Source organism: Anser anser (genome assembly GCF_964211835.1).
Source record: "Anser anser genome assembly, chromosome: 22".
In the NCBI taxonomy this organism is placed as follows: Eukaryota; Metazoa; Chordata; class Aves; order Anseriformes; family Anatidae; genus Anser; species Anser anser.
Genome location: NC_139743.1, coordinates 6,215,085 through 6,239,563, shown reverse-complemented (window position 1 = coordinate 6,239,563; position 24,479 = coordinate 6,215,085). Strand labels below are relative to the sequence as shown.

The following is a 24,479-nucleotide window of genomic DNA, read 5'->3' as shown; positions in this document are numbered from 1 at the left end:
CAAAAGAAAAATTAGTCAGCACTAAGCTAGTATAAAGACTTATAATGCACTAATTTCTCATGGAAAAATGTCTTGTTGTTTTCAGGCCCTTCACGAGATGTATATTGTTCCACTCTGACAATAAAAGTGGAGTAAACTACGTTATGATGTAGACACCAATTGCACCTGCACAGTGTTAGATAACACATATCTTTTTCTTCAAATGGTGACACAGTAACTCACTGGGCATTAATTTTGCTGTGTTGACAGGCTCTTGGAGGTCTTAGAATTATTCGTCCTCTGCTTTTGAGCCAAAAGACAGAGTGACTTTCAAGTCTGGAAAGCAGCCAAGAATTGAACCCAGACATCCTGATATGCAGACCCACATAACAACCACAAGGCTGCCATGTCTCCATCTCCTCCTCATTGCCCTAACGTCAGCAAGTGAGTGCAGGACTTCAGAGAAAGGCTCAGGGGATAAATAACAACACTGCAAAAATAAACACTGACCAAGGCTTGGCATCTTCACTCCCTGTCCCGGTAATCCCCCCAGAGGTGTCGCCACACTCTCTCCCAAGGGTCTCTGCAGGACGCCTCAATGTTAGCCTTGCCACCCATTTTTTAAGGACGGTCTCCCTCACTCACACCCAAGTCCTTTCCGCTGGATCTGCGCTGCCTTTAAAAGGGATGTGGAGGACCACTAAAACAGGGCCAGATCCTCGCGCTGCTGTTTTTATCATGCCCACTGTCTGGGCACAAGGATTGGGCCATTTGGTCTGGCATCATGAAGTCCAACAACTACATGACCCATTCCAGCCACTAGGTGAGGACAAAGCTCCTGAGAGAATCCCACCAAAACCTGTGGGGGAACAACAGGCCCTAACCGCTGGGGACAGGCTCTTTTGGAAGCAGGGAAGGGAGAGTGGCCAAAAACATACCTGCTCTCACTGTACTCCTTCTTCTCTCTCACACGCAGCCACCTCCGGAGGAGGAAGCGCTTGCGCCGCGGGGAGGCACTGGGTGTGGAGCAGTTGGACCAGGGGGTGTCCTCGTCACTGGACGGGGTGATCTCAATGGAGGGGAGCTGCAGGTATTCCTTGCTGGAGGAAGGAGAATCCTGGTACCTGCCGGCCTCCAGGCTCTGCTCCTGCACATTCTTCATCCGCCTCATCTTGAAGCGCTTCCTGCGCAGGGTGGGGGTGGACGAACTGGACCAGGCACGGCCGCCCTCCACCACCTGCTGCTCTGGGACTTGCAGTGCAGGGAGCTGCAGGGTTTCTGTCATGTTGGCGGCTGGCATCAGATGCCCTTTCTCCTCCCGCTCCCACCCCCAGGCACGCTAGCTCTGATCTCTGTGTAAACCACACCGCAAAAACCAGAGCTCGCCCTTCCCCTCCCTCCCGCAGTCCAGCTCTTGCCCTCCCTCTCACGCAGGAAGCCTCCTGGTGCTCAGGTGCTTTCATTTAACAGGCAGGGGTGCTCAGGACAGACATGCCACAAGGGAAGCCAGTTTCAAGTTTCTTTTGTCCTTCCCCTCTCTGCAAAACAAGGTCCCTCCCCTGCCCCGTCTCTCAAAGCAGTAGGTTTAGCAAGCACCAAGACAAGGGTTGCTTGCAACAGCTTGGCTCACTTTCAGGTTTGTTTGTTTTGCCTTTTTTTTTTTTCCCTTTGCTTTCTGTCCTCTGCCTAATGTTGGTTCAGAAAAAAACCTCCTGGGCTGGGAAACTCAGCTGTGGTCTTCTCAAGAGACGAAGCAAGTATGGAGCGGCGTGGAGCTGTGAGGAGGTCAGAGAGAGACAAAGGAGGAGGGAAGAAATGATACTGATAAAATCAGGAAAGAGGAGGAGCAGCAGCATGTTCTTTTTCTGTAGCGGATAAGACATGTGCAGGCAGCTGCTCCAAGTGTAACCGCACTCTTAATCCCAAGGGACAGGGTTTATATTACTGAATATGCCGCTGCCGCAAATCAACCGAATGACAAGGGTAAGAAGGGAAAATAACTTCTGTAGGAGCCAATTGGACAGGCTTTCCCCTCATCCCACCTTCCTGCTTGGACAGCCCCCCTGCGTGGGGAGGGAACAAGCGAACTTGGACTTCCAGCCTTCTGACAAGGCTAGGGACTTTTTGTCCCACTGTTTGCTCACAGAACGGGCAGAGAAGGAGAGGGCTTGAGGAAAAGCTCCCCAGGCAGTGGCAGCGGATGGCAGCAGAGCTGGGAGCCGGCTGGTGCTGGAGCTCAGGCTCACGGGAGCGAAAGCTGACAAAAGGGAGTTCTTGGAGGGCAGCGCTGCTTCCAAAATGACAGAGGGGGTGATGAATGGCCTCAGGTCCAGGAACCAACAAAGACACCACAAAGACAGTTAAACGTGCAGGACAGATTTTAGACTGGGATGAATACACATGCTACACGGAAGATCCCCAGGCACTGCACATGCTAAGGAGGCTCTACCGAGGGTCATGCACTGGGAGGAACAGCAGTTTCCGACCAGCCTTGCAAAATTCTGGTGACGAAACCAAAACAGAAAGGATGTGAGTGTGAGAGTGATTCTCCATCAAGATCCTCTATGTTTTTCAGCAGCTCCTGGATGAAACTGCATTAAGGTATATTTTCAGGTAGAAGTGACACAAATTCTTTAAGAGAGTGCCTAGAATCCAGCTGCGTGAATTTAAGTGTGCTGTCAGATAAAAACATCTGATTCAATCTGGCAATGCTTTGGTTTTCATTGTTCAACAGCCTGAACCTTTAAAAATACTAGTTTCAGGTTAGAAAATATTTGTTGACCCAAACCAAAATATTTTGTTTTGCATGGGTTCCCTCAAAGCTTTGTTTGAAAATAAACCTCACAAGAACTTTGAGCATCAGAAACTGTGGAATCTAGGACCTATATAACTGAACATATCAAAAAAAAAAAAAAGGAAGATTTATAGCAAGAACAAGGGGGAAGTGGTTCAATTTTATTTAATTCTATTTTTTAATCCCCAAATGCTAGATCTTATTTTACTATTGCCATTTTGCTCTGCTTCTCCTGTAAGTTAACAGCTTGAGCAAAACTTCATTTTCTGGAGCGCCTGTCACCTTGGTATCTATACACCTGGCACACACAATCGGAACACCTTCCACAAATACCCACTTAAATAAAAAAAAAAAAGTCAAAGAAAACAGTTAATTCTGAAAGACAAACATCTACAGAATAGACAAAGCCACAGTTTAATTTTTGAAGACCTGCATAAGGAGTGTTGCATCCCCCTTTCCTCTCACGAGCTGATTCCATGTTACAGGAGAGGAAGAAGAGGTGAAACCTGGACCTGAGTCCTTGAGCCACCTGGTGCCACCTCGCATGCTGAAGCCACCTGTACCCTCACTGCCCCCATCAACCCACAGCCCCTGTCAACACACACAACTCACTTTCAGCTTCCTCCTCCTCAGGCAACCGGGATGGAAAACCACACAATATCATTCCTAAATCTTAACCAAGACTACGTGTAACTGTGGGAAGGGACTTTTCTGCTTCTGCTTCACTTTCGCAGAAGGAAAAGGTGGTAGGAACAGAAGTTCTTTCCCTTAAATCTCCTCCCCGTCCACAAAAGGAACTCCCACCCTTGTTAACATATTGCAACCACCAGAGCAGTAGCCCTTTGGAGGCTATCAAAGAAGTTTTGTTCCATATATTGTGTTTGATTTCCTGTGAAATATTTTATCCACTGTGCAAGATTTTGCTGCTTCATTGCACTTATTTCAGCAATTAGCAGGGGCAAAAAGCTGGCATTTTTGCCTGTTTCAGTAAGAAATCACACAGAGTATGCTGCAGACCCTCAATCCCCACCAACATTAATTATTGAACAAGACTCGCACTATACTGCTCTGGGCAACAGCAGCATTTGGAGCTTTCTTTGGCAAGACAGAACCAGCCCTTTCACCAGTCAGCTTTTTGTTGCCATGGTTGTGCCAGGACAATTTCTTCATCCTCAGCCTCGCTGAACACGACTGGAATTCACTTGAGCAAGACAGGGCTCCTTCGCCACACCATTTGCACAGACTCAAATGATTCTCTTGGGCTGTGCCACAGGAATCTGCTGGGTTAGGACCGGGTATCCGCGCACAGGGACTAGCCCTTTAATTCCAAGTACCTCACTGATTACTAAGCAACACTTATTTGTGCTCAAACATTCTCAGGACATTTTTATTTTGGAGAGAGGATGCTGACCACCTGTCTTGTCCTCTGAGAAAAAAAAAAGCCAGAAGCTGTGTAATAGGAGAGACCACTCAAACACCTGACCCACAGAGTGAAAAATACCGCCCATGATCAAGGACTATTTCTGTGCGAACCACAATGACAGCACGAGGCGGCTGCTTCCATGAGAGCTGCTGTTGCCAGATCCTAGCTGTAGAAGTACTCCTGTCCGGACAGTTTCACTGCCACTGCTGCCTGGATTGTTTCCCACCAGGAATTTCGCATTTTACTAGCCTTTACCCTGCAACAGGGCTTAGTCTCATTCCACTTACACCCGCTGTTACCATACCTAACCCGAGCATGAAATCCGGCTGTCAGCTGTTCAGACTCAGCTAAGTCATGGCCCCACAGTTACAGCGGCGGCACTCACGTACTTGCAGGCTGCGCTTCGCACCGAGCACGCATGCTTTAAGTGCATTACAGGAGGTTAACCTGATCCCCAGGTTCCATGCCTGGAGCTGCATCATCTGGCATCAACCACCTGCTTCTACCGGCGGCGTCAGAAATTGATCACAACGTGGGACAGAGGTGGGTTGCAGTAGGCTTAGTTGTGTCGTATCCAATCTCTCCTAAGAGAATTAAATATACAGAATTCGCCCAAGTGTTTTGTTACTTTACATATTGCTTGCTGGCTATTTTATTAATACTTGCAGGGGCTGAAAGAGCATTCAGCTCAACAGGGCTTTCTGCTTAAAGGTTAGCCTGTGTCTATTTGTATCTTGCCTCCCAAAAGTAATACCCATGTCAGTGATAACACTGAAAGACTCTAATCTGTGCATTATCGCTAACAGTATCACTCAACTTAAGGCATTCAAATTCTGGCCTCATACACAGCAGCAAACCCCAGATTCTTCAGCTGCCATCTGAAATCCAGCAAGCACCAATCATGACTCAAACTGCACAGCATCTATTTTTCCAGCATTAGGACAGCCCTTTCACAGTTGATTTCTTCAGATAATACATTTCCTCCAAATTAGAGGGGATAGTTGAGCCAAAGATCAGCAAGCAAAACAAATTAAATCAGCGTCATGACTTTGCAATAATCTTTCATCAGAATATGGCAACAGGGCAAAGGTTTCAGGACCTTTCCCTCAATTTTCTGTACCATCCAAAACTGACATGGATTATCATTTTGCACTGCCAACTTACATGGCTCAAGACAAACCACTTGAGCATCACAAAAGGAAGCCCATTTCTCCTCATAAATCCAGAAGACCAGATCTAGAATAGATTAAATTTTGACCCTCGCAGAACAAAGGGTGACTTGTTCGAATTAATTTCCACAGGAGCTTGGCATTTTTATTATGCACTACACACGTTGTATACAAAGGAATCAAGGGGACTCTGTCCAAATTCCTTGGATTTCCTCTAGCTGTAACAGTACTTTTCTAACAGGTCACAGCTCACAGCACACACCATTAATCACAGAACAAGCCTGTGAGTACAAAAGGTCTCTGAACAGCGCATTCTTTCCTATTCAGCTAAAATACCTGCTTCACTAGCTCAGGCCGGTTAAGTTTGCTGTATTTAACCCAGACCTGAAAAAAAAAAAAATGCACACCCGCTTAAGGACCCCAGATGTACTAAAAACTCCTCGTACCACTTGGGAAGAGAAACCATTGCCTACAAAGATGTGACAAATAAAAATTAAAACTAAGAACATACCTAAACTTCATTTTCCCCAAAGAGAACAAGTACAGGTTGGATTAAATCCTTGCTTCCCTCTGCTAAAGCACACGCAAGCAGCACCAGAGATCCCAGTTGCAAACCACACCGCCTAACAAGGGCTCAGTACAGTCAGGCTTTTCAGCATGTCAGCAACCCAGCCAATACCCAAACACAAGCAACTGAAGTTAAACTGTCAGCTGAAAGCAGGACGAACAGAAACACGCACAGCTAAGCAGCATATTGCGTTGCGCGCCACAGGATGATGACCTCCGCAGCTTACGCTACATATTCACCTGGATGTTGCAGTATGAACATCCTACCTCTGAGAAAAAAAAATTGATTTTTGCAATTCTTGAAATAAACAGTTACAGTATGGACTTAATTTTCCCTTCTGTTTTAGGCACCAGAAATTAGACAAGGGGCTTAAGTTCAAGTGCAATGCTGTTGGAATTTTTACCACTCACGGTTTTTGGACAAATACCTACAATAGCCCCTTCCCTCTGACACTAACAGTCAGCCTGGAGAAAAGCACAGTGTCTGGATGAAAGCCTGAAGGAACGCCCACAAACAGTCCCTGATAGAGCAAGCACCACAGCCACAGACCTCAAAATCTAAGGTGATACTAGACAAAAGGAGAAACAAATGCAGCCAAAATGCAAACAGCAAGGGTTTAGTATTTGTTTCCATTTTGCACCTGTGCAAAACTAAAAAAAGCTTTCAAGCAAAACGCAAAGGAAAAAGATGTCTTCCTTACAGAATACCCAACAGTCCAGTGACTGAGCCTCTCACAAGGTCAGTCATTTTTCTCGTGATTCAAGGATTATGCAATTACTTAAACAGCAATCAGTCCAGAAGAGGACAGCTTTACCTATTCAGAAGAGCTCAGACTTGAATCTCAGACTAAGGTACACGGCGTGCCCTTCCTGTAAGGAGAGGTTACGTGGCTCTGCTTTCCACCTGGGCCTTTGTCATGACTCAAAGGAAAACCCCAAGTGCTTTAGCAAGTATCACTTTGTGCTTTCTAGATGGCCTGACTCCAACAAAGATTTGTGCCTGGCTACGAGCAGCAACTCCTAAACTCGGGGCTTGCAGCACAGACCGCTCGCAAGGCTCTGACATAGGAAATGCAGGAATCAAGCTGATTCCAGAGAGAATAAATGACGTGCTGCCTGCAACTCTTCACTTGTACCAGCAGCGTGGTTGGAAGTGGAATTCTCCCAAGTATTTCTGCTCTGTCTTGTGACAACTAAAAACAATCCTAAAGCACAACTGTCTAGTCTGTGTTTGCCTCCTGGAAGAGCAAGAAGCAGAACGTTACTTTGCCCTAGAAAAATATTGAGGAAATGAATGCCTGCAGAGACAAAAAATTTTGAGTCTTATTCTGTACAAGCCCAAACAGAAGCCACCAAAACTTGCCCTGAACTCCCAATAGCCGCTGAATGGCAGGAGAGAAAAAGCTTTCTTCAGCTGGTATATTCATTTTACAATAACTATATAGAGATTGCTTTATAAATACCATTCCTGTCCATCATCTCAATTATCCACAACTTCAGCAGCAAAGCTGCTAGAGCCCATTTCCTCAATTACACAAACGCCTGAGGAGAACTGTCATTTCTCTTCAAGATCGTTGGAGCAGAGCTATTTGGGAGCTACTTCATGCACAACTGAAAAATGTCCAGCTGACTTTGCATTCACCCTTACAATCCTGCACTTGCTCTTACAGAAAAGAAGCAAGTCCATTTCTCTCCCCCAACATACACACAGCACGATCACAGGTAGCATGTAATGCAGATCCAGCCATTTCTACTTGTGTATTTCGTGCCATAAGCATTTGATGCAATGAACATGTATGCCTACAAAATTTATACATGCTTCTTGCTTGCATAACAGAGCACATAAGACAGTAGATGTACTGCTATCTGAAGCATCAGGAGGTAGAGATTATTTACAGTAAATGAGTATGGAAGAGCTCTACACAGAGCTCCAAAGCACTGCCACGCGCAGTGACTGTCACAGTACATGCCACATTTACCATGCATAAGCAGAATGCTCTGAATATGCCCCTCAGGCATAAGTTTTACCTGAGCATGCATATGCAGGCGTGAAACAGCTGATAAATGCCTGCAGAACACACTTACAGGAATGTAGCAGATTCCATACATCTTACAAACAGTCATTACAGATGGTGCAGAGACAGCAGATGCCTCCCTTCTACAGTTACCTCTTCCCAGCAGCGTCTGTTACTACATTTTTCGCTCAGGTTAGCGATGCCTTTGCTGCAACCAAGTAGGTTACAGTGGTGGCTTAACCAGGCAGGCAGCTAAGTACTGCAGTCATCCCAGACAAAACCAGGACAGTTACACTACTAATTGGAAGTTGGAAATAAGCTAATTTTTATGTATACGTACATAGAATTTCAAGTGCCACAGGGTCTCTTGCTGACCTAGTTCCTAACAACTGCTGAGGATCATCAGTCTGCAATGGTCATCTTTTAATGAAACAGCCTGTAACTGCCAGGTTATGTCCCAGTTGCCAAGAATCTGCTTCTCATACCTTCCCTCCAAATTATCATGCAGTTACACTCTTTTGAGACGCTCAGGAAAAGCAAGGTCACCAACTCAGCAGAGGCACTCGATCACGATCAGATCCAAGTGCTCTGGGGGGAAGCTTCCACTAACAGTGCCCGCACTGTGCTCCATTTCAGCTGTCCCAGGGCTTCAAACGCCAGCAGTCACAAACTGAACAAAGTTTTCTTATTCTTTCATTTGCCTTTCAGTACGAAAGCAGCAACAAGATCAAACAGGTGATACTTCTTCAGCTGTCTGGGTTTTTATAGTAATATTGAACAATCACGATTTCTATGTTTCTATAATGAGAGCTTACCCAGCAAGCATCTTCGATCTGAGAACACAGAGGAAAGGGTTGGCAGCACACATCATATTTTATACCCTGCAAATTGTCTCAGCAGTTCTCACGGGATTCCAACCAGTGTAACAGTCTCTGGTAAGCTGAACTGTCTGAAAAGGCTTTCCTTTTTTTTTTCCTCCCTTCCTGAATGCCAGGGAGATGAGGCATACATGGGTTAGGATTGTTGCTGAGATTGGGTATCAGGGTTCCAGGGACACAATCCTATTTCTCTCATTTGTCCTTCAGAGAAAGTCATCTCACATTTTGTCACAGTTTCCTTGCAGATAAAATTGCGATTAAGATAGCTGACTGACGTGTTAAAACTGTGGAAGTTTAATTTAAGAAAGTATATAAATCACTTGGCCACCTTCAGGTCGATCAAAGCATACAGTCCGGGAGACCTGAGTTCATCTGAGCCCACAGAGCTGAAGATTCCACGGCCCATCACCACCAAGAACAATTGCAGTTCAAAGCAAGGATTCTCTTCAAGGTGGTGAATAGAAAAGCAAGAAGCTGATTTCTTTCTTGAGCGTAGCTAAAGCATGCATTGAAATCCAGCTGCTCATGAGCTAGGACATTTGTTTTGGTGAAAATGAAGAATATTGCAAATCCTACTGTCTTCGTTTTATTCCTTACGAAATTTGGGCAGGGGATTGCACTGTTTGCTGAGCTTTAATTCGCAGTTAATAACTCCAGTTGTATTTTTACATCTTATGCTGGTTTTTCTCCTATCACATCCAGACTTAGAAGATGTGAATAACACAAAAATACTCTTAAATTAAACATCACAATGACTACTTTAATTACATGCTCTTTGCTGCTGGCCTCTTTGTTAACAGCTCCTACCAAACTTGATAACCACTCCCACATGCTTACTGGGATCTTCAGTCATGGGTGAGTTACAAAATGGAAGGCCATGAATCTACGTTCAAAGTCCTTCTTAAACCAAGGGCCAAGAGAAATCGGATGTGATGCTATTGCATGGAATACTATCCACATGAAGAAGGAAACAGCCAAAAAAAATAAAAATATTAGCCAAACCTAACACACAGAAAATTACAAGCTACTTGCTAAGGGGGCTACCTTTCTCCCTCATCTCCTAAACAAGGCTTTTTTGTGCCATCTAACTAAATTTAAAAAGACAGCATATTGAATTCCCATTACAGGTCTGTTTTGCTGACTGTCTGAACAGTGGAGTACGCAGAACAAATCACTAATTCACTCTGATGTTTCTTGATGTGTCACGAATCCCTGAAACAACATGCATTTTACTCTTGCTCCGGGTTTCCACTCCTGCCTTCGATGTTCACAGCACAACAGGTTCTCGTAAACCCAGGTGTGCCAGGAGCACAGCACCACTGCTAGGGGAACCTGCACCAGCAGGGCCCTGCTGCTCTCTAGTGGCTAGAAAGCTGCAGGCAGCGTTAACAGGCTGGCTTCAGCTACAGCTGCCTTGAAGAGCCTGCTTCTGAAACGGTTCCTTGCCTCTAAGATGCTGTGTGGACATAGAAACTACTACCAACACAATATTCAAATTGTTCAACGACCTTAGCTGCCATTACACGCTGCCAGCCACTTTAATCCCTAGCTAAATATTACTGTCTTGTGCAGAGCCCATAATTCCAGCCATCCACGACAGATCTCTCTAACCTTAAGACGTCTGTCCACCGTTGGACAGCAGCACAAATCCCGGAGAGATCACTTCAAGCATTGAGCTATAGGTTGCCAAACTTTTCAGACCCTACAAGCCACACTGAGATCTTCCTCCGCTGAGCGCCACAGACAGCTGGCACATGCCTTGTAGGGCCGGGGAGCGCCTTGCCAGCGAGCAGCGACACTTCTCACAATGCTCCACAGGTCAGGACGGAGCTAGGGATGCTTAAGGCAAGCTGGATATGCTTGCCAAAGTCAGCATAAGAAAGTCTTTCTCCAAGAGCTGGGAATCTGGATTACCCACGGAGTCCGTTCACTCACCTCGGGAACTGCATTTGAGCCCCTCCACACAAGCATTTCTTCATAAACTTCATAATCCGAGAGGATTTTCTTGTACCCTTATGACGTTTGATTCTCCTCACACATTCCAGTTGCTCATCTTATGTTCTTCAGGATCAGCAGTCTCAACACTCATACAGAAACTAAGGCTTTTCCCATGGGTCCTGCCTCAGTGCAAGATGTTCTGAAATTAGGTCAGGTTCACTTACAAAGGAGAAAAGCTTATGAGCAGGTGCTAAAAGGTCAAGGACCAAACTGCCAGAGGAGGAAATACAGACAGCAAAGCATACAGGGCTAGAGCTGAGAGTATTTGCTGGTTTAGAGGGTTATTCCGAGAGTCTCTCATAAAAAGCAAGTCCTCTTCCTGGGCAGATATTCATAGAAAAAGCCAAAGGATCTAGCTGTGTGCAGACAGGCTTTGCTAGCCAGGTGTGCAAGACTTGGTATGTAGCATTTGCTGAGAAACAAATTAATCCCTGGTATAAATCAAAGTCAAAGAAATCACACCAGGAAAGATTCAGTTCCAGATTTTATCCTCTTTCCTCACTACCTTTTACAGAGTTAAAACTATTTGTCACCCCCAGATTGAATTCTACAGGGAAAGTTGGTCCTTCTTTCCTTGTTCTGCTAAGCAAATGAGAATCAAAAGACAAATACTTGATAAAATGTGAAAAGCAATTACTAAGCCAAAGGAAAACAAATCAGGACTTCAGCCTGTATCTGCTACAGGCTACCTAAATCTCTGACAGACTGAATCAGACCTTTCAAAAACACCTGCAACTCCCCCCCCCCCTTTTTTTTTCCCCCCCAGTCAATTTAATCTAAAAATCCAGGGCTCCTCTTTGGAGCAAACTGTTCTTGAATGTTAAAATGTAAACCACTGCTAATTTTAGAAGGGTTTTTGAAGTAGGAGGGACATAGGACACCAGGAAGATGCACGGATGCATGTGGGAACAGTATCATTCCCAGACATTTCCCAGACTCTTTACCTTTCTTAAAAGGTGCTTTATTTTTTCTGCATAAGGCTATGCAGTAGTTTTGAAAGACTAATTTACAAGCAAAGCAACATCTCATTCGCAGGGTCAAATTCTGCCTGTGGTGGGAGTTGAAAGGGAAACAAGTCAATTCCAGCAAACAGTGTCACTGCCCTTGGAAAAGAATCTGAAAGCAGGAATAGACAAAATCTTACAGTTGTGAATTTAGTTTCCAAAGTTCTGGCTCTTACAAAATTATTCATCTCCGAATCAGCATTTGAGTCAATAACCTCTGCAGGAATGAATACTTAGTTCCTCACAGCATCTTTTCATTAGTTATAAATATACCTGCCATTCATTCTTGCCTGCATGCAATTTTACTCCCACTCCTCAGCCAACCAGTATTAGTTTCAAGTGAACAATGACATTTATTAGATTTTTTTTTTTAACAATAATATTTCTGGGCCTCTCATCAGTGTGCTGAGGGCTAAACTGCACAATGACACCTTTGTAAAGGTGTCAGAAAAAAAGCCCACGTTAAATGGCAAAGAAAAAAGCCCCAGTAAGCAGAAGCTCAGCGAGGCATGAGATAAATGTCTTTCTTTAATACACTGGAATCTGGCAATTACCTACTTTAGATGAATCAGTGTCTCTGATGCGAATAACATCTAGTAATTAAATCTAAGGCACAGAGCTTATGTAAGTAGTTGATTTGGATCTAAAATAACCAATAGGCTTTATAATTAGGCACAGTTAAAAAGGTATTGATAGCAGTAGTGTGACTGCCAAGTGCCAAACAATTCCCAAATAATTGTCAGAGTAAACCGTTTGGTTTAAACACTAAAAGTGTATTAAGAGGCAAATATCTTTCCACTTTTTGGGACAGAGGCTGGGGACCTGATGATCGTCGTTCTTTTCCATTAAGACTTAGTCTGCCTCCAAAGCCAACGGCTGTAAATTCCTTCTCTTACCTAAGAGACTGGATCTGTTACATGTTTCATCTTAACTCAAAGATGTTATGTTGTCTTCTAAGTCACATCGCTGGGGTTTTAAGTTATGCCTTGGCTTAAGCTTGTTGGAAAGCAACTTGCATGCTATAAACTTTTACTTAGATCACTATATAGAATTACCATCAGAATCCCAGTGAAATATTGCAGATAATAAATTCAGCTTTCACCACAGGTAAAATTAATAAATAGCTCTACCAACTTCCATGTAGTATAACCATGGCATGTACTGGGGAGTGCTTTTTGTCTGTACTCATGTACTTGATTTCTGCACAGTCGTGGTTCAACAGGAATTTCAGATAATCATTTTATGTTATAGAACTAACTTTCACCATTTTTCAGGGGGATTTGTTCTCCTGCACTAAGTAGCTTTTGTGACAAGAATAACTGCTAATGTACCTTCTTCAAGGTATTCACGTTCAGTGGAAATAAGTGCTGTGCAACAGTTAAAATTCTGTTTTTCCAAACTTTGATGGACAGACAAATCAGGTATACAAAACCCTACAAAAATAGCTGCCTGCCTGAGATACAAAAACACTTCAGCAGCTCAGATCAAGGCGATTACCCACTTCGTTTAAAATACAGAACACTTAATGAGGCAGAAGCCGAGACAGATGGGCAAACAGGCTGGGTCTCGCTCCTTCAAGTAAAGATTCAACAGCATCTGCTCAAGACATCCAGAAGGTTTTGTCACACAAATAATCATCATCTGTCAGTCTAACATCACGTAAGCAAACTCAGATGCGTGAAGAACAGAGGTTCTGTATCTCAGCTCAAGGAAAAGTCCTTCTTCAGAGAAGTTGCACCAAGCTTGTGAACATACACAAGTCCCTGGGAGTAGCGCTCTACATCGCATCATTGGTGTTTCCCACGTAAAATGTATTTTAAGGCAACTGCAGGAGTTTGATACCTACTGAAGTGAGCACAGCAGGAACACTTCCTCAGCAGGTGCTTACACAAGCCATTTTTTCCAATGAACCTACACCAAGAAATTAAGGACAGCAAAACAAGGAAAAACCGCAACTGACTCATCTCAGAGAACTTATTAAAAACACTTTTAGAAACGGAATCAACAGAGAAGTGAAACAGATGTAAAATTAGAGCTCAGTGTTGCAGTGTCCGCCCAGTGAGAGCATCACAGCTGCTCATGCAGTAACACAAGCTGAGTCAGGATTTGTCTCCTTCCCACTACCACAGTTGACCTCGGTGATGCAAAGAAGCCTGGAATCAGCACAGGCTCCGTTTCAGGTAGGACTGTTCTCAGCTGTGAGGGGTGGATGTGACGCTTTTCTGTCTCATTTACCAGGCAGAATTTACATGCCACACATTTAAGTCTTAACCAAGTACAAAACTCAGGGCTGCCTATACAAATTGCAGGAAGATGGTGCAAGTCAGCACTGCCTGCAGCAGAGGGATCAGCACTAAGAACTACCTGCAACATGTCATGGACATCCCTTGCTGCACTCCAGAAAAGATTTGAGCATTTCCTCTCAAAATTACATGCAGCTGTGCTCTGCACAGCATCATAAGCTGTTAAGAATCAGGTAAGTGAATTCTGATCTTCTCTTCAGCAATCCTGCTATTAGCAGGAGGATTATTATCTTTTGCTTACATGATATATTCCAACAAAGGCTGACCAGCTGAGGTAGGATAAAATAGCTGAAATCATAGCTCTCCAAAGACTGCCACCAAGACCACTTGTGATGCTTGATGATTTTTAAGAGGTGTAAGTCAATGAGATCTACTAAATAGGAGGGCAACAAAAACACTGGAAGCAAAGGATTTATGCCTAGCTCTGGACTGCCTGCAGTACATCCTTGGTCAAATCTTTGCCATAAGTCTCTATGCAATGGAGAAGACCCCTCCCAGGAAAAAAACTTCAGCAATCTAGAAAAATCTAGAAAAAAACTTCAGCAATCTAGAACAAAACTAGACAGAAGCTAGATATAATTAAAAATATATAAAAATATATAGCTAGATATAATTAAAAAAAACTGATCCATTTTACTCAAACAGGCCACAGTTCAACTAAAAGATGGGAACATCATTTAAATAGCAATCACGTGCATGCATGAACTGACATCCTTGAGATTGCTTTTCATATTTTCCTGAGCAATTCCATCTGTCCTAAGAAGTTCTAATTGCTTACTCTGTAATCCTTAAATATCTAACATTATATAAATACAATTCCAATACAAATATTTTAAAACATTTGATATACACCGAAGCATTTAAATAAATTCACCTGAATACCACTTTTGTTAAGAATCACTGTTTCACAGATTTGGCACGTAACACCATGCTGCTTTTTCTGTATAGCTCTGACATTCCAATTTCGCTACCAAACAACTCCACATTTAATGTAGTTTCTTTCACAATTACAGAGCTCTTATTGTTCCACCCTGCCTGACTTAAAACAAACTACAGTCAACAAACCTGTCTAAAACGCACTGTCGCACACCCTCTACTTCCACTTTTCTCCCTTTTGGTAGGTGACGCTCTGTGAACTAAAATTGCCCAAGTTTAAATACTTAAATATTTGGTACAGTATATATTTCAAGTAGCCAGCATGAAACGCACGTGGTAGTGCAGCACTTACAGGGTTAAATGAACAGCAGCAAGCACAGGCAGTCTTCTGTGGCTGTCTTCATCAGGGAAACCTCTAAAACACAGCAGTGGATTCATGTCAGCACCTTTGGGAGCTGCAGTGGCGTTGGAGTGAAGGCACCCAGTGTACGGACTTGTATGTGGACAGAGGAGAGGGAGGGGGAAATGGAGCAGGAAGGATCACAAGGATCATAGGAAATCCTGCTGAATGTAGTATGAAAATCAGGCAGGATCTTCCGTGGCTTTCCCTCCCTTCCCCCTCACTCCCACCACTATCTCAAAAGCAGTTTCAAAGCCAGAGGGAGCAAACAACAAGGCTACAACTAATAAAGTTCACATTTATAACACCGTCCCTAAACTTAAGGCAGTCACAGACGGTTAAACAGCTTGCTCTGGCATTTCAGCAAGCACAGAAAGCAACTGCAAGCAGCGACTGCTGCCGCAGCAGCTGCCACAAGGGCCGGAAGGAAACCCAGCAGCTGGCTGTAAGGTGGCTCTCGGGCCCGCAGGCACACTCCGAGATCACCCTCACATGTCGCTTCTTCTAGCAGGCAGCTCTCCTGCAGCGCGTCCTTCCTAGGGCGGGAAGCAGCACCAGCAAGAGACGTGAAAGGAGAGGCGATGGGTAAGAACTGCGATGGTCCTCAACGTGCCTCCCCCCACGCTCCCCAAAGTCACTAGGGGAGAGCGGCAGGAATCTGACTCGTAAGCAACTTTCCTTGCTCTTGGGTGCTGCTTATGAAAACAAACAGAAGGGTTAAATACAGGCTTGCAAACGCTGCTGTCCTCAGTTCCTGGGAGTTCTCCCACGGTTCTGTAACTGCGTGGATGTATAGGCTCCAAAGGGGCTTCATTAATTTCACACATTTGTTTCTTCTCCGCACAAATTCAGTATCCGGATGGTCACTAATCCAGATCAACAGATCTTTCCCGTAGCACTGGTCTTCATGGAAGAAGGCAGGATCAGGCACAGCGATGTTCGCGTGCTCAGTACGCAAGGAGACACTGACAGCTAAGCCCTGCTGTGCAGGAGGACCTGCTCTCAGCACCTTCTTGCAGCTATACCGCTACGAACGTGCGGTTGTGTACACACAGGCCCCATTTGTACGCACGCAGAGATGACTACAGAGCACACACTTATGTCCAGCCACAGATGCATACTTCTGTGAACGGCTCCCAGCAGGAAGCATCACCCATTTGTGCTGTCACCCACCAAAAGCAACACGCATCTGCGCAGGCATGTCCCTATGAGAGAGGCTCTCTCTCAGTGACCAGGGCATATTTTAATAAGCTATAAATCCAAAGAAACTGCAAGATTCTTCCTTTAAAAAAAAAAAAAAAAAGAGGTCATTTCTCCCATAGGACTCAGCTTAGTACATGCAGGACCATCCTAAGATTATTAAAAAGATTAAAAATTATTCACGGATCTAAGTTTGGAAGCTAAGTATAACAAATGCCTGAGCACAAAATAAAGGGAACTCGACAAAGAAATCCTCAAGCTTGTGCGGTGACAATACAAGGGAACAAAAAGCAACTTGAAGCTCACGATGTGAATCAACAGCTGCCGGTAATCCAAGTAGCAAAAATGCACACAGGAGTTAAACTGATCACTTACCAGGCCATATCTATATTAGTCACTTCCAACTCAAGAAAAGGCAAATGACAAGAACACAGAGTGCTATAGTTTTGCAACGGAAGACTGAAGGCCCGCATTTTCCAAGGATCACATCATTTTTCTTCAGGCGTTTCTTTAATGCAGTAATTGATAATCCACCTCCAGACACTCACAGCACTTCAGCCAAACTCGCAGAACTTTCCAGTCTACCCTCTATTTATGAGTCACTAGCAGCACCCTCCGATCTTCCTCTTGGTTAATACCACTGAAATACAATTCCTTGTCACGGAAATGACAGATGTACCCAGGGCTAATTTTCTTGGGAGAGTTTTTGGCAACTTTTCCTTCTCTAGGATCCTTCAAAAGATCTTTCAAGATTAAAGTCACAGGATGTGATCCAGAAATCACTACAGGCAACAAAACCTCTCCAACTCAACCAGACCAAGTAAAACCCTAGAAGTACAGTGGGACAGCAGGTATATATACGAAGGATATATGAAGGAATATATGAAGGACGTGCTTATCCTTGACCATTCATCCTGACACAAATAAGAGATCAGTAGTTGCTGTTAAACACACATGACGTTCAGATAGTTGGCTGGGTCAGGAGTAAGGAGCAGAATGCAGCAGACCTGATGCAGTCAGCACGCGACCTGCCTCCACATCCACCCGTGGCACTTTCCACACGCCCACCCCACACACAAGGTTTGTATCTTTCTCTCACCGGTTCCATCAGTCTAGACCTTTTGCGTCAGCCCGTCACAGGCAGCGCCTCGAATCACAGCCGGCTATTTCAGCCCCGGTCATTTCCTGACCTCTGCGCAGCTTCCAACACAAGCGATCTCCGCTTCCTGGCTCTCCTGAAATTACGCAACACTGATGGTGTTGACGACTTTCCCATAATTTATAGTGGATACTTGATTTCGTTCCTCCTCCCCAAACGAATACTAAAAGCTGGAAGAAAAGAATATTCCGCTTTGGATCTAGTTTCATTGTTTTTAAATCGTTACAATTTTATATATTATTTTATAAACTATTTTAAAATAGTTTAAAAATAAAAGCTTATGGATTTACAGTATATGTTCCATCTTTCTAGAAGACTGATGCTAGATATGAAATTACATGATACCATTCATTTTTTATCTCAAATGTCATTACAGCTATGCACAGCGTGACAGTTCTGTTAACTGCTTGAAATTCTTTTTTTTTTTTTTTTTTAACTGTAACTTTCAGAGTTTGGGCTTTATTAAGTCAGACAGTCCCTTAAGCTTTTTTCACCATATTTAACATAAGTTAGAACAACTAATAGGGCAGTGAACACTGCCATCATGTGTGTTATGAGCATATATTCACAAGTGGGGCTTACCAAGATTCAGTTCTTTCTTAAGATACCCTGGGTCCTCCCTCAGAGGTTTCCATGGAAACCTGAAATTATGTCTATAGGGGAACAGAAAAAAGGTTTTCTAAGGTATGGATGAAACAGCTCCATGGAAACAAGCCCTGACTGTCAGAGGGGGCTAAGGGAGGCGGGCTGCGTGGGCAGGAGCAGGGGGGATCGTCACCTAGGCATGCGGAGCAGGAGCCACGCAGACCCCTTTGGCCGTCATTCAAACATCTGCTGCTTCAGGACTGGCACTGTGAGACCTGCTGGCACAGAGCTCTGGGTGTGCTTGAGACCAGCTGTTGCTGATGGTTCCAGCGCCCACAGGCCCTGGAGCGTACAGGCACCTGTCCACATGCCCAGTTCTTAGGAACACACCATTACGTACCACTAGGAAACCCAGGAGCCAGTCCGGTGCAACCAGGCACAATTAAGTATGGTCCAAGCTAACAAAGGTAAGGAGAGGCACACAACTGCCCATGCATACACCATCTTATTCCCCAACCTAACGAATCTCCAGAACTGCTGTAGAAAAAAGCACGGGGAGATTTAATGGTAATTTTCATCTGCTCATCTACAAATACTACTGCAACAGCCTCTTTTGAAAGAGAGTATTTGTTCTTTGGGGTTGGAAGCATGGACATGCACATGCACCATCTAATGCAAGAAACCATGAGAAACATTCTGAAAATTCCCATTTTCTTCAGAAAGTTAAAGACAAAACCATACCAATGCATGTTATTGCTGGGTTGCACTCAAGTCACTGACAGTAAGACCCAGCTACCCTGAACATCCAAGCCTGATGCAGTTACCCTGCACTCGCTCTACAGTACCTCAAGGTAGGCAAACACTGCTATCTCACATTGAAATAAGCATTTAAATAGATCAGAAGCCTGGAGTAAATGAGTTGAATCTGATCCTTAATCAGCACACTCTAGTCCACTAACCTCAGTTAAATTTAATTCCATTTGAAACTATCCAAGCAGCTATCTGCTCTTCTATTCCCTCACTGCAAAACAGGAACATTATCTCAGCCAAGACTCAATTCCTTCGTTGAGCACTGATGAGGATAAGTAAAGCATAAGAAACATTCAAATATGATAAACTGACTCAAATTCTTCACAGAAAAAAAATCAGAGCTTTTGCAACATCTGGCTGCTTTGTCACTGATATGAAAAGAAACATTTTGTGCAGAGTTAGGAAAGGTACAGAGTTAAAGAAATAGTCACATTCCAACTTTTTTTCTCAGTCCTTTTCCATTTTTTTCCCTTTTCCATTCTCTCAGATTATGTTCAACCAGAAGGACCTCTGCTTTCAAACACAATCTTGGAGGGTCACTTTAATCCATACAGGTACAGCCCTGAAATCGTGAAATGCTGTGAAACAACCCCCAGTCACTGCTCATGGCCAGACAGACTACGCACAAGGCACTCACTAAGGCTTATCCTACTTTTTATTAAGTTAACATGAGTCAAGACTTTTCTCTAATAAGATCAGAGTTCAAAGGTACACACTACACCTTGCCCTATTTCATGCTTTTGCAACCCTACAAGACAATTCGCAAACTTCTTCCTGCCTTGCTTGCTTTCACATTCCTCCTGGTGCCTGCCAAAACTTAACTCACTTAACACTTTTCTCATAAAAAAGAAGTCCCTCTTCACAGCTCAGGAAGAGCCTTACTTGTCTATCTTTCAGCAAATCCCATTCTCTAAATCATCTCTCCTGCGCTTACAGCTTGTCTATTTACTGCTCTGGAGAATTCAACTTTCTCTACTGCAGGATATTAAATCCAATCTACGGGGGGGGGGGGAAACAGCATCACAAACAGAAGGCAAATTTCAGTTCACTGGAACAGAGCCATGGGGTCACAGCTCAAGTATTATGTAAATAGGCTCTCTCTGTGGAGCTCAATTCAGTTATTTTCGCCAGATGCTTATGAAGAGAATCAAACCTGAGTTCTGGGTAAAAGGCTGGCATTACTATAGGGAGAACCAGACAGCATAAATTTCCAATTTGAAGTCATAACTTTTTGAAGACTTTGGTTTCATTCAGACAAACTTCAGTAAAGAAATCGTGAAGCAAACAGGAACAAGTACATAAGTCAAGAAGATTATAATTTCAAGAAGTAAACACCTTCCAAATAAAACTATGCTGCATGCAGCTTCCATGGACACCTGTACTCCTCTAATAATCACCCTTTCACATCTCAAAAGGACAAACAAGTTTTGCTTATCTTGGACTGCCAATCAAATGGCTACATGGATTGGATAAATAGGCACAGAGATACCGGTGTTGTTGGAACTGAAGCTGAAACACACTGAGTACTGGGAAAATTGCGCTTCCCTCCTTGCCAAAATTAACAGAAGCTAAACAAACATTTGCTATGACTTAAATTGGGAGCATCTTCAATACATCTCCTGTCAGAGCTGTTGTTCCTTTCCAGTACAAGCAGCACCAGGCTGTTCTGCAAGTCTGAAGTCAGGAGCGCTAGGAAAACAGATGCCATGCTTACTTTCTTTCCAGTGAGAGACATTCAGGTGTATCAAAATGACCTGATTAGAACTGAAATTTACACCTAGACTGACTAAATATCCACAGCCATGAAACTAGTAACAGGTTGGCTAATATTTGAAGCAACCATTTTAGCCCAACGTCATTAGTGAGGGCTGGGCCACACGTTTAGGAAGGACAGGGTCCTAACACTTCCATCCACCTCAGCTTGCTGCATAGGTCTTTATGTGCACATATTGACAGCTGCCCTGTGTAACTACAAAGGGAAGACTGATGAGACCTGTACTGGCTAGTACACTAACCTGAAAGCTCTGCAAAATAGTTTGGTTTTCTGAGGGTGTGAACTTGGACTGTGCTGTCCAGAAGAGCAGAGTCACACACCTGGAGAGAAACTGACAAATGCGGAAGACAAAACTTCTGCAACACAAACATTTCTAGTGAGGAAGGTGACAGCAGAAAAGCTAGAAGTGTAGGCATGGCATCAGGAGCCTGCCTGGAAGCTGGGTATATTACAGGAACACAGCAAAACAGGAAGAATGGGATCACATTTTTTCATTCAGATGCGTAGGAACAGTAAGAAGCTGATGTTCTAGCTAACACAGGCTTTTAGAACATGACTCACAGGGCCAGGAAGCATAGAACAAAAATGCTACAATAAATCTTCATACGCAATTCTCTGAAGTGCCTATAACCACCAGAACTTCTGAGAGTTTTGGCTTTGCTGCAGCTTTTCCTTTAGCAAAGATGACCCTAAGAATCTTAAGGAAGACCTTAATCCATGTTTTAATCCATATGTTGGTAACAAGATGTGGGTCTTGTTTCACGGAATATCACTTTTCCTAGGTTCCAAGTTAGCTTCATTCAGGATAGTGTTTCCTTTGGATCACACAAATTAAATGCTTGGTTTCATCCTATGGAAGGAAGTTCTGCTTCTCTGACCAGAGGAAAAATTCTAGTAAAATAATCTGAGGCATACCAGGTAGGGAGCAAAACAAATGAGTCCACAGGAAAAGCCTCACAAAGTATGCAGCCCCGGTTATTTCACTGGCTGCATCCACACCAGCAAGCAGCTCAGGCAGAGAGATCTCTAAAATGAGGACCTGACACTCAGATGTCTTGAATTCAGTCCTGTGGACTGAAGGCACCCCAATGGTAGGGAACACAGCTTCCAGTTTAGCTTCATCTGAAAGCAATCCAGTCCAAGCAATTAGCATGCTCTGCATGCACACTGCAAGTGAGACTGGTAGTTTTGCTTCAGAAATATAGTTCTGATCAACACCAAGATGTTAATATAGAAGCACCCATTTACTGCAGCGCAGGGGTCTCACAGTGAGTAAGCTCAGGATACGTGCTGAGTGCTGCTGTAGTTCAGAGGCAAACCACCCACACGAACAACTTGTGATCAAAATCTACCCAGTAGCAATGCCTAGAAGTATCAGTAGGATCTCAGAGGAATGGTTCATTTTGCAGTCATTAAGTGTGCTTTGCATTGAAGACCTCAGACGTGACTGGCCAGAGCCATAAAGCTAATGCTCTGTTTTCCTCACAGGGATGGGTAAGTTCTTAACGTGTCACAAATATAAGCATTAGTCCTTAACATATGGGCAATTTTCATTGCAGAGTTCCCTAGTAACTAATGCTCTAGGTTTTTGTCTGAACTTCACTCACCAATTCCTTTTTCATTTTTTCCCCAGAACTTCCAGAGGAAAGCCACTGCATGGCTTTCAACAACCAAAAGATTGAAGACCACCGCTAAAGCAGCATTGTTTACTCTGCATCAGTCCTCAGTATAGAATATTAATCAACCAAGTATTTATACCTACCCAGTCCTGAAAATTAAGGATATTGGTATGCTTAACAAGCATCTGTTCTTCTCTAAATAAACACGGATCACCAGAAACGTAAAATTCAATATATAATGTAACACTCAGGGGCTAAGCACTGGAGCTTTGCAGGGCCTCAGGCAAGACATTATTTAAATGATAATGTTTTCCTTGGGAAGACATGCATACAGAAAATTCTTTTTCCTCTCGGTCTCGAAAATACCAAATACATATTCCCTAACTGCACCTCCCAGCCCAGGCTGCACCTAGGATAGCCAAGACCCAACCCAACACCTGATGGTGAACTCCCCACTTTCTTCAAAGTTATATTTGTTACTCATGTTCCTTGCTAGCCTAACAATTTCAACATTCCCATAACGTGAAAAGTTCACTTTACAGCCTGTTTAGTGTCTTGATTGCAGAATTATGTGCCATTATCACCATGAAGATGGTGGTTTAGCACTACAAGCAGAGGGACAGTGTCTGGAGGTTTGCAGTAACAATCAAAATGCAAGCAAAAAAATAAGCAGGCATCCTTCAGGGCTGCATTTCTGAGATTTACTACTAACACTGAACAGAATTACATTGACAGGCTGCAGGAACATTCCTCATCTTTTCTACTCCTAAATGGTCTTCCAGACTCCTTGCATTATGTTCTCCCCCACTTTCTCTTCAAATTGCTTCTTTACTTCCACTTCTATCCCATTCTGATATGATAACGTGCATCTTTTGTTTATATTGTCTGCAGTATATAGAAGCTGAGTTCTCAACCTTTAAAAAGCTTTTTAAAAGCTTTCTGCTTTTTGTAACAGGATCACTGCTTAATCCAAAACACTCATGTAGGTGTAGGAGTTCATGACTTCATTTCCTCCTCAGATAAGAATTCCAGTCAAGGAGAATAATCTAGCTGAATGAAACCCTTAAGAAAAAGATTATCTCGGGAATCCTGCTAACGATCCAAGGGTGCTAAAGAAAGGAACAACACAGTAACGATTAGCAAGTTATTGAAGAGCTTTACTAGAACACACACAGATGGCACACAGACAGTCAAATACTACACATACATTTTTTATGACATTTTGGAAGCAGCACATTTGGATTTGAATATGCCAAGCTGTTACTCAGAGCAGCTTACTTGCCATCAACAGAGCTCTACCCCATTTATTTTCATATTTAAACACATCTGCAGCACACATCTTTGAGCATGCTCATAGTAAAACTATTAACATGGATTTGCTATATTGCTGTGATTAGTTTTCCTCTCCATCTTCAGTCTGGAGTCAGCCAGGAAGAAGCCAAAGGAAAAAAGTAACCCATGAAAAGGGGATCTAAAGGAACAGACACCTTCTTTTAATACCCCTGGGTACGAAAGCAGTAATTTAAGTGATCTTTAAACATCCCTGTGAACTTGTCGAAGTTTTTATGGAGCAAAGTCCAATAGTCTTGTGCATTCTCTATCCACCACAGAGGTTGAAGACAAGACATTCTTTGCTATTCTCATTCTTGCAAACCCATTCAGCAGATGAAGCCCAATTCCCATTTTTAAAACAGATCTAAGCGTCCTACAGCAGTTTTTGCAGTCAGCGATAAACTACTTCAACGGAATCCTTCTCCATGGCACGAATACAGCGCACAGAAGATCACAAGATCCATAAGAACTGTTTCATGAGGTACTAAAATAGGTTAAGTAAAAGCCATTTCAGTTTGTCTTTATTGGTGGTAGTGGGTTTTCCGTTGTTTTAAATGAAGAATCAGAGCTAGTAGTGTATCAGAGCTGGTAGTG

At 43.5% G+C, this 24,479-nt stretch overlaps 1 protein-coding gene across 15 annotated transcripts in view; it reads right to left on the bottom strand.

Annotated features, from left to right (window-relative positions):
- GRAMD1B (GRAM domain containing 1B) overlaps positions 1–24,479 on the bottom strand; it is a 143,648-nt gene that overhangs the window by 97,793 nt on the left and 21,376 nt on the right. For 8 of the 15 annotated variants that reach the window (XM_083808677.1, XM_083808676.1, XM_083808674.1 and 5 more), the window contains exon 2: positions 918–1,754. The exons of 1 other annotated variant lie outside the window; for it this stretch is intronic. In XM_083808677.1, the coding sequence (XP_083664803.1) occupies positions 918–1,279 (362 nt within the window). In that variant the 5' untranslated portion in view covers positions 1,280–1,754. Of the gene's footprint in view, positions 1–917; positions 1,755–15,358; positions 15,747–24,479 lie in introns of those variants that run through there. 6 more of the 15 variants (XM_083808681.1, XM_083808683.1, XM_083808682.1 and 3 more) reach the window with 4 other exon arrangements.